At 44.3% G+C, this 10,419-nt stretch overlaps 1 protein-coding gene across 2 annotated transcripts; it reads right to left on the reverse strand.

Annotated features, from left to right (window-relative positions):
* Nucleotides 1-940: 940 nt before the first annotated feature.
* Nucleotides 941-8,324, reverse strand: CRYBA1 (crystallin beta A1). Of its 2 annotated transcripts, XM_041001412.1 has the most exons (6): nucleotides 8,288-8,324; nucleotides 6,166-6,230; nucleotides 5,063-5,181; nucleotides 3,982-4,123; nucleotides 1,624-1,766; nucleotides 941-1,230 (listed from the first exon to the last, which is right to left on the reverse strand). In XM_041001412.1, exons 1-6 carry the CDS (start codon nucleotides 8,316-8,318, stop codon nucleotides 1,083-1,085), a joined length of 648 nt encoding a protein of 215 aa, XP_040857346.1. In that variant the 5' UTR covers nucleotides 8,319-8,324; the 3' UTR covers nucleotides 941-1,082. The 2 variants fall into 2 exon arrangements, with proteins under 2 accessions (XP_040857346.1, XP_040857347.1); XM_041001413.1 differs by lacking the exons at nucleotides 941-1,230; nucleotides 3,982-4,123 and having other exon boundaries at nucleotides 1,640-1,766; nucleotides 8,288-8,318.
* Nucleotides 8,325-10,419: the final 2,095 nt, after the last annotated feature.

Genomic DNA, 10,419 nt, shown 5'->3' on the forward strand with positions numbered 1-10,419 from the left:
TGTGCATAGGGATTTAGCTTTATTTCCTCTTATTTTAGGGGAAAGAATAGTGAACTGTAGTTATGTTAGAGGCTATTTTCCATTCCCTAACAAAAGAAAAAAAAAGTGTAAATGTTCGTTTTTCCCAGTTTAAGGGGTCAAGGGGAGACTTCTAGATAGAAAAAATGGCCAGAAGTTTACCCATTATGCTTAGAGATTTGCCACAGCTTTTTTTTGATGTCATGGATTCTGAGGAAGTGTCAGTTACATGATAATCTTCCTTTTGATGTCTTACTTCATGTTCAGTGTTTTAAAAGTAAAAATGACAACACTACAAAATATCCAGATTTAATTCTATCAGAAAAAAAAACCTTGAGAAATTTGTAGTTCAAATTGAGACTAAGTGTATGTTGTTGAATAAAAAGTTTTAAAGTTTCTAAGGTGTTTGTATTAATTTTGGTGTGCTTTAATTATTAAAAGTAAATTTTTTAATGAATGTATGGTGACATTGGTAGTAATTCCTTTTTTTCACGTAGGGTCAGAAGTGCAATTGATCTAGATCCTAAATCTACAGTCATGTTTTTTATTGGGTTGTTCAAACTGCTAAAGCAACTGCACAGACTTGCAGCACATTAACTATAAGCTCTTTGAATTGGGATAGCAAACCAAAATGGAGCTAAGGAATTAAGCTGCCGATAGTACGGATTTACTTGAAACATTATGTAGGAATACATAGCAGGACACATTTGGAAAAGCTTGGAGGAGAAAGTCAGTGCTGGTGGCATCAACGTTAGTGTTAGGGGGTGGAAAGAACGGTCACTACAGACCTTAGAGAAGAAGTAATAACTGTCCTTACGAAGTGACCTCTAAGGACACAAAGGGAATTTGCTCTTTTATTAAAGTTTGTTTTAAAAATAATCACTTAAGTATGATTTGTGTAACGCATAATTCAGTCTACCAGTTTTTTTTTTTAAATGACATTTATTGTGGATTTCAGCAACTAACATTTGGAAGCAATGTCTGGTGAGCAGAACATAAAACTTCATTCTAGAGTAATTAGCAAGGTATCATGCTTGCAGAACTCTCTCGGAGCTTTTAATCCACTACTGCTGGATACGGCGTATCGATTGGATCTGGGAAGTCTGGGCATGGGAACCCCACTCTCTCCAGTGTTTATAGTCTCCTCCGTGATGATCGCACTCCAAAATATACTGATAGCCACGATATCCAGGATACTGGTAGCAAACCCAGCTGGGAATTGCAAAAACACATTACATTACTAAAAGTGTAGGAACCTGGTTGGTCAGCACTCCAAACCTAATTCTGGACGCTGCACAATGGTTCAGAATACTTTTTAGGATTAGCAAACAATGACCATCCAAAATGTGTCTGACACTGCTCGTAAGCGTAATAGAGCTACAACTAGTTAGTGAACCTTGGTTGTGAAAAAGGGTGTGAGTGGTCAACATAAATATATTCATAGTGGTGGTGCCCTGGAGAGAAAAATAGGATATCAATAAGTAATCTATGACCTACTATTATCAGGCTAATATATGAAATCTGACTTAGCTGTATTAATGTTCACAGGGTTTACACCTGAAGTAGTCACTTTGAAGTGTACTTCAACTGTGTCTTTGCACTTACGCCCCACATTGTATCTTCATGGAACCAACTTCATTGTTGAACCAGCCCATGGCTTGCAAGGAGGGGTAGTCATCACAGATCTCCCACTGGCGTCCAATGAAGTTTTCTTTCTCAAAGATGGTAATCTTAGACTCCTTGTGATTCTGTATTCCAGAAATTGTTTAAAAATGTTTAGTAATTAGTTTTGTTATAGTATCCCAGTTCTTTTAATAGTTTGCAAAACTGATACACAAAGGAAGTACATGGTCATTAAATGTAAAATGATTCAGGCAATACAAAGATAAGGGGGAACGTTAGCCATAGTCCTGTTAAATTTAAATACCATAACAGTTAAAGAGTCAAGCAGCTGATAGAATACTGAAACAGTGAAAGACCAGAGAAGATGTGACAGAATCAGCCACGAGATTATTATCCTTTAACATGGATAAAGGTGCCCCAATAGAACCAAATTTATGGGTATGCACATTTCTTTGGAAATAGCCTGTCTGTCTAGTAGGGGGTATGAATATGACAAGGCAGTAGAAAAGCAAAGGCTAACATGCATGAAGTTGACAAGTGTGCAAAACTGACCCCGGTAGTAGTGGTAAGGGACCAATTGGCTGGAAATGGGCATTTAGGAACTTAGTGGGAGGATGAACATGTTTGATGATGGTTTGTTTGTACATGTTTAAAATCCCAAATGTGCATTTAGGGTTTATACATTTTAATGTATGTCTTCTGAGCCTGAGAGAAGAAAGTGTGGTTTAAGGGAAAAGTGAGGGACAGATACTTGGTGCTGTGGTTGAAGCTGCCATTGGGTTTCTGGCATTCCATATTGGAGTGCCTGGTTTGGGTCTACCTGTCTGGCTTCCTGCAGTTTGCAGTTTATACCTGTAGCATATACCTGGATGGCTGCACCCCACGTGGGAGATCCAGACTGAGTTCTCAGCCTTAGTGGTTAAGTCATTTGGGGAGTAAACTAGAAGATAGAAGATGTCTCTTCCTCTCTTTTTCAAATAAAATGAAGATGGAACATTTTAAAGAGTGAGGTGAAGAGTAGGTATTATAGCATTTTTTCTTAAAGACTATGTTAATTGAAAGGCCGTCAAGGGAGGGAGAAACAGCACACAAGAGAAATCTTCCATCCATTGCTGCTTTCACTCTCCAAATGGCCTTTATGTTCAAGACTGTGTCAAAGTTAGGAGCCCAGAGCGGCTTTCAGGTCTGCCACATGAGTGTGGGGATCCAAGAAATTGGGCCATCTTCCACTGCTTTTCCCAAGCTTGTTAGCATGAAGCTGGATTGGAAGTGGATTAACCAGGATTCAAACTCTGATCCTGGTGTGGCAGGCAGTGAGTGGCGTTAACTTGCTACACCACACCATGGCCTTCATCTAGACATCCCATTTTGGAAGTGTCAATTCCTGCTCCCCTGCCTGACTGCAGCATCCTGCAGGTACACACCTGGGAAACAGGATTGGCTTGGTTAATCATTTTCTTTCCACCCACATGGAAGTCCTATATTGCATTCTGACTCTTGACTTCACGGCCATCGTGAGTATTTGGAGAGTGAAGCCGGTGATGGAGTATTTCAAAGCTTTGGTAGAGGTTACTCCTGCTCCATCGTCGTCTCTCTCAAGCAGAATTTTTAAAAGTATGTAATCATTTCCAGATGGGAAACTTTTTTTTTTTTTAGGTTTAGAGCTGTTTAGATCATCATTGAATATTGGTAGGACTTACAATTAAGGTGGCATCATCAGCAACTAAAATAAGCAGAAAAATTACTTACTAAAGACTGAAAATTTGGAAAGTTTTAGCCCAGCCAGCCTTGCTCACAATATGGAGATCCTTTTCAGAACACCTCTGAAGGCCACCCTGCTTCTGCTTAGAGTCTCCAAGCACTATCCCAGTATGATGTATTTTTGGTTAATCTTAGTGTCAGAAACTGACAGATCATGCAGGCCAGAGATACTGGAAGACTCCCATTTCTGCAGTCATTTGGCACTCACTGAAAAGTTCCTTAAATTATCTCTGCTTTTGCAATCGAATGCTAGTGCAGATTAAGATTGAGTTGGCCAAGGATTTACTTTATGCTCCACACTGTTTTCACTGTCATCTTAAAGCACTTTAAATTGGATTCTTGAATATCCATTTTATGCCACCAGTAAGAATATCATACTTTTAAAGAAATTTGCCACCTGTTAGAAAAAAATTGCACAGAAAGAAGGAGCAGTATTTTACTTTTTTCTGTTTTTACTTTAATCCTTCCCACCACATGCAGCATAACCAATGGAAAGTAACATGTATGTTGCTCTGTCCACTTCCTCTCATGTCCCATCTGTCACACATATAGGCAGAAGTAAAAATTTCAAGGACTCACAGCCGAACAGATGGGGCGGAAGGACATGAGACGCTCAATGTGGTAGGCATTGCTGCCACTCCAGGCATCCCAGCGAGGGTATTCTCCTCTCTCCAGAATAAACTGTTGCCCACAAAAGCTGGTATGCTCATAACCAATCCAGCTGCCAAAGATAAAATGGTATTTGCTCATGGTGTCCAAAGTCATTGTGGTCTCAGCTTAGATAACAGTGAGATAAAATATCAAGCCAATCCCACCAGAACCACACAAAATAATAAACTGATCACAACAAGTTGGGAACAAGCTGGCAGATACACCAGCAGGTTTGCAAATATATTTGTTTTGGGATTACTTCATTGGTCTAAGTAAGATGTGTTAGCAAGGCCAATCTTTTTCTCCAAGTCTCCTGTTCTCTATCAGAAACCCCAGCTTTGGAATTAGTAACTATTTTTTCATCTCTAATAAAGCCTGTTTTATTCCTAAGAAAGCTAAAGGATGAATAGCCAACTGATGGGCTATCATTTATTTCCTTGTCATGCTGTGGGTTGATCTGGTTCCAAATGCATATGCTTTCTTGAAACAGCTCAGCTGAGTCTATCACAGGGTGGGTCTCAATTATTGATGTTGCCTTAAGGGGTTACTGTTTTAAAGGACCCAAGAGCTTCATTCTGATGCCTCAGCTCAGGGACATTCAGGCCTAAAGTTACCCACTAGGAGGTTGTAAATTGACAGTACCCGGTTTACTTATTTTATTCAGCAAGTCCTGTGAGTATGCTCAGAGCTCCTAGGTAGCACCACTGTGGGCTCCACTCACCCAGCACTGATTACTGTCACTGCCTCCACCCATTAATAAACTATAACCCTTTAATCCCCTGAAATGCAATGTGAAGCCACTAAGGACCTCTTGTTCCTTCTAAGCTTTGGGTTTCCAAATTGTGCAGGTGCTGTTTGCTTTTAAAATTACTTCACTATGGAGGCCTCTCTGAAGAGAGATTGCAGTCTGGGGGAGCATCTTTCTTTTCTACTCCTACCTCCCTCATGGCTCTATGTCTGAAGGGACCTAAAACAAAGGGGCTTCAGTTCCGCTGAGGTTCATACTCACGCGCCACATTCCACTTTGAGAGACCGGACATTGTCAAAGCTGCGCTCAGAAACATTTGGGCAGGAGCTGGTGAACTCCATCCTCTTGCCCTGGAAGTTTTCCTGATCATAGATGGTTATCTGAAAAGGGATTAAGTGGGGCAAATGAGCTAGAACATGGTACATCAGGAAGACCAGACTCAGACCAATGGCTTGACTTGTGTGTCACCCTAAGGAATCACACCAGGCACCAGATGCCTGATGTGATCTCTTCAAGTATGGACGAGGTAGGGGAGGGGTTCCAAGTATGGATGAGGTAGGGGAGGGGTTCAGATTAACACTACTGTTTGATGATGTTTGGAGGTTTAGACTAGGGATGCATTGTGAGGGGATTGGGTTGTGATAGGAATGGTCTGCCAGGGCTGATAGCACAATGGGCAGCAGACCTAGAACTTGTAGACTCTTTCCAACAAGCTTCTAATATAAATGTGGCACAGGGGCCAGGATTCTGGAGCAACTGTTTCTTAGTTTTTCCCCCACACCCGCTATAGGAATCTGAAATGCAAAAGGAGAGTTGTGATAAACCCTGTTCATAACTTCAACTAGAACTCTGCTCTTATACCTGGCCAGAGGTAAGCTCCCCAAGCTGTGAATTGGTCTCAGAGTTGGCCCAGTGAGGAGGATACAAAGAATTAAATGGCCCAGGGATCAGGTACTTCAGCCCATGGTTCCCTCAGGTGGGAGAATCAGTAGACCTGGGGTCTGTGAATTATTTGGCATTTGTGGGCAAATCTCTATATTTAATGGCCCCTCATTTTCTCCATGGGCATGATCTGCCTCTGGACTCCTCTTTTTAAACATGGTTTTAGCAGTGTAGAGGAAAATCGATTCAGGAACTAGGTGTTGCCTCCCATTCATCAGCGGATTCCGGGGTCATCCTTTCTCTGTCCAAACAGGCACCCCAAGAAAATATGCTTTCAACAGCATGTTGCCATTGAGTGGAATTTTCCCATACAGACCAATGTCTCATTGGTGGGTCACTCAAAGACAAGCACAGCCCCAGTGCCTAATTCTCTGTAACCCTTTTGGATTTTTCCATTTCATGTGTCATGGGTGTGGGCTTACCTTCCACGGTCCTAGAGACCCTGGCATAGGGCTGGTCTGAGCCATCTTGGTGGTTGGAAGGGTTTCTAGAAAACAGAACAGACATCAGCATTGTGGCCTTTGGGGTGGGAGTGAGGTGAGGGAGTACGGGCAGCAAGCAGTTAAAAGAAGCTTGAAAAGTCCTAGACAAGGACCAGTGTTGTGGTGCAACAGATGAAGCTGCACACTGTGATGCCAGCATCCCATAAGAGCACTAGATAGGATCTGAATGCTCTATTTCTAGTTCAGCTCCCTGCTAATGTGGAAGATGGCCTAAATGCTTGGGTCCTTGCCATGCATGGGGTGGGGGACATAGATGGAGTTCCAGTCTCCTTGCCTCAGCCTGGCCCAGCCCTAGCAATTGTGCACATTTGGGTAGTGAACCAGCAGATAGAAGTCCCCTGTCCCCTGTAACTCTGTCTTTTAAATCAATAAATCAATAAATATTGAAAACAAGAAAAGCTATAGACACACTTCGGTTGAGGTCATGGCTCTGTTGCCCACTTACTAGCTTTTTTTCCACTTCTGCATACAACATTATTAGAAAGACTAGCAGCAACCACCTACGTAAAGACTGCATAGGGGATTGTACCTTTGTGTTAAATGTACAGCACCTGGGCTCGGCGTGCTAGCCTGGCAGCTAAAGTCCTCGCCTTCAACACTGGGATCCCATATGGGTGCCAGTTCTAATCCCAGCAGTCCTGCTTCCCATCTAGCTCCCTCTTGTGACCTGGGAAAGCAGTTGAGGATGGCCTAAAACCTCAGGACCCTGCACCCACATGGGAGACCTGGAAGAGACTCCTGGCTCCTGGCTGTGGATTGGCTCAGCTCTGGCCATTGCAGCCACTTGGGGAGTGAATCATAGGATGAAAGATCTTCCTATCTGTCTCTTCTCCTCTCTATGTATCTGACTTTCCAATAAAAGTAAATTTTTTAAAAGGTAGAGCACCTGTCCTGCTTGCCTCTAGGTGATATCCTTGCTCTGAATCATCCCAATATAAATATCTTGTCACCCATCTGATCTAGACCCATGACCTGTCTGTCGCACACCCAGCAAGGTAAGAATCTCCACCCTGTATGCACCCTGGGCTCTGAGCCTTCTTGTGCTCTTCCTCACCTAGCTCCCCACAGCACTCACACTGAGCAGCTGCAGTGTGGCTATCTCATTCCCTCCCTGCTTCTCTACCTCCTCCATGCACCTGGCCTCGACCCAGTCTCATGGGAGCCTCCTGCGTACTCCCTCTTGCAGCCACTTGCTTATACCCTTTGATTACTAGCCCTTATCATGGTATTGATTTGGATTCTTATAAGTTTGTTCTGGATGGACATCTTTAGGCATGGTGTGAGTTTCCTGGGTGACTGGAGACAAAGGGGGACATTGAATAAGTCTTCAAGGAAAGCAGAAGAGAAAAAGAGGGTAACCACCCTAGTGAACGCTTAGCAGTAGCTCCCTCTGTCAGGCTCTGTTCTAAACACCTTCCAGGCATTAATATCAAGGTTTGCTTTAAATGGTTTACATGCATGAATGTACTTCATCTACATAACATGAATATGAAGTAAATGCTATGATGATCTCCATCTTACAGATGAGATGAGCGCACTGAGGCTCCTAGAGGACAGTAGACAGTGAATAGGACAAGTCAAGGAAAGAAGTGTAGAAGAAAAGAAGACAGCCAGTTGTGTGTGCATCAGGTTTCCTGACTCTGCCACCCAGAGCCCTTCCCTTTGCCTGGTATCAGGCCCAGCAACTGGTGCATGTCAACTTGGTGGCCACCCAACATCTCTAAATAAGGAACATTCCCCAGATCCTGCCCACTGTCCCTCCTCCCTGTGCCCAGAAGTCTGCTCATATCTTGCGGGCTCCATCCCTTTGGAGCACCCAGCCACACTTGCTATAGCAGTGGTTGTTGCCAAACCAGTAACTCCTTATAGGGTGACAAGTGAAGGCTCCCGCCCCCGCCCCCGCCCCCGCCCCCGCCCTGGCGGCCCTGTTCTTCTCCAGCTCCTTTAGCAGACCACTAGGCAGAAAAGCTGGGCCGTATCCTGGGCGTATTTCTTCAGGGGAAGGAAGGAAGGACAAGGGCACCCACAGGGCCTTACTCACCCAGCTCCTGCTGCACAGTCTGGGTCTCCATCTGGTGTCACTTCCTCCACAGCCTCTCTCTTTATAGCCCTGTGGCCAACGGCCCCTGGCCCTGTCAGCATTCTGTACTCTCTGTGCCTTTGTTCCCCCTGATCCCCAGAGCTTAGGTGGGTCAGCCTGCTGGGTAGGCGTCCCTCAGGCCTTTGTTTCAAGTGGGGATTCAGAAACCTAGAGAGGCCCCACTGCTGTGGGTCAGGCTGGCTGCTGTGGCCTTCATCTCAGAGCTGGGAAGTGAGGATGTGGGGTTTCTGTAGTGTCCTTCTCCTTGTCCATGTGCCTCATACCACCCCAGGATTTTCCCAAGACCTCTTTCAACAGACACCATGCCACATCATACACATCAAAACGAACCTCACTCTCCTCCAGGACATGCATGTCTTGTTGCCTAAAGCGATGAAAAGATGACTATGATTCTGCACTTTATTGGGGGCGGGGGATGATTTATGGTGTTGTAGAGAATCTTTATTCTAACTATATAAGTATGTAAGAGCTGGATTCTATTATGGTGTAGTAGACACAAATCTGTTTATCCTTTTAAAATATTCATTTAAAAGTATTTATGCATTTTAACTGGAAAGTCAGATTTACAGAGAGGAGAGACAGAAAGAAAGATCTACCATCCACTGGTTCACTCCCCAAGTGGCTGCAACAGAGCTGAGTCGATCCAAAGCCAGGAACCAGGAGCTTCTTCCAGGTTTCCCTCATGGGTACAGGGTCCCAAGACTTTGGGCCGACCTTGACTGCTTTCCCAGGCCAGAAGCAGGGATCTGGAAAGGAAGTGCAGCAGCTGGAATACAAACTGGCACCCATTAAGGATTATGGCGCAAGTAAGGCAAAGACGTTAGCCACTAGGCTACTGTGCTGGGCTCTCAATATTCACTTTAATTCTGTAGCTTTCTTTTACAAATTTGAACCCACATATGGTTAAGTCTTTGAAGCTCTCGTGACCCCAAAGTACTGTGCCTGTAGTACCCTACAGGATAGCATGCCTTCTTGAGTGTTCAGAGACTTGGTGAAGAAGAGAGATAGGAATTTGGCTTCCCCATAGCCTTGGAATGAAAGATGTGTGATTCAAGTAACACAGCCTTCCAAGCCTCTCTCAACCCTAAATAAGTGATCTTTATCTTATGTATTACAGGTTTATGCTTACTTATTTCTCTCTCTTTCTGGTGACAGATACCATAGAAAATCCCACCTAACTTGGAAGGAGATAGAAAGTTGTCACAATCCTTTAATCTCTCAAGCCTGTCCCTCAAATTTCATTAAAGATAATTGTTTCTCAGAACTAAAAACATTGTGGACATTTCAATCTGACGTTAAGTAAGATACACTGACTCGGGGCTGTTTCTGCTGCCTTGGTAACTTGGGGATGCCTGGTCCAAAGGCTGGCAAGAGACAGGGTTACTGGGGGATCACAATGGGCTCCAGTATCCCAAGTGTGTTGCTGGGGCCCAAGGACTTGGGCCATTACCCACTGCTTTCCCAGGAACATTAGCAGCGAACTGGGTAAATGAAGCAGCTGGGACTCACACCAATGCTCTGATTGCTCTGATTTGGGAGGTCTTAGGAAAACACTTGGGGGTCATTTCTTCACTTCCTCATTCCTAAGTCCTGGATTGGCTCAGTAACCTCCTTCAAATCCTGTGCTTCTGCAGTGATCAAGGTGACCATGCTGTAGAAATTACTTTAGAAACCAGAAATACTGGGCTTCCAAGAGGGGAATTGAGGCCTTTGAGGCTCAGGTACAGACCAAAATTTCTCATAAGACATTCTTCTTGTCATCCTTGAATTTTAATGTTGTAAACGTATTTGCTGTCAGTGATTTTTGAAAATTAACAAGCTGGGCCCGGCGCGGTGGCACAAGTGGTTAAGGTCCTCGCCTTGCACGCCCGGGATCCCATATGGGCGCCGGTTCTAATCCCGGCAGCCCCACTTCCCATCCAGCTCCCTGCCTGTGGCCTGGGGAAAGCAGTCGAGGACAGCCCAAAGTCTTGGGACCCTGCACCTATGTGGGAGACCCGGAAGAGGCTCCTGGCTTCGGATTGGCATAGCATCGGCCATTGCGCTCACTTGGGGCGTGAATCATTGGACGG

Source organism: Ochotona curzoniae, unplaced genomic scaffold, assembly GCF_017591425.1.
Source record: "Ochotona curzoniae isolate NIBS_2020 unplaced genomic scaffold, NIBS_Ocur_1.0 scaffold_2453, whole genome shotgun sequence".
Classification (NCBI taxonomy): Eukaryota; Metazoa; Chordata; class Mammalia; order Lagomorpha; family Ochotonidae; genus Ochotona; species Ochotona curzoniae.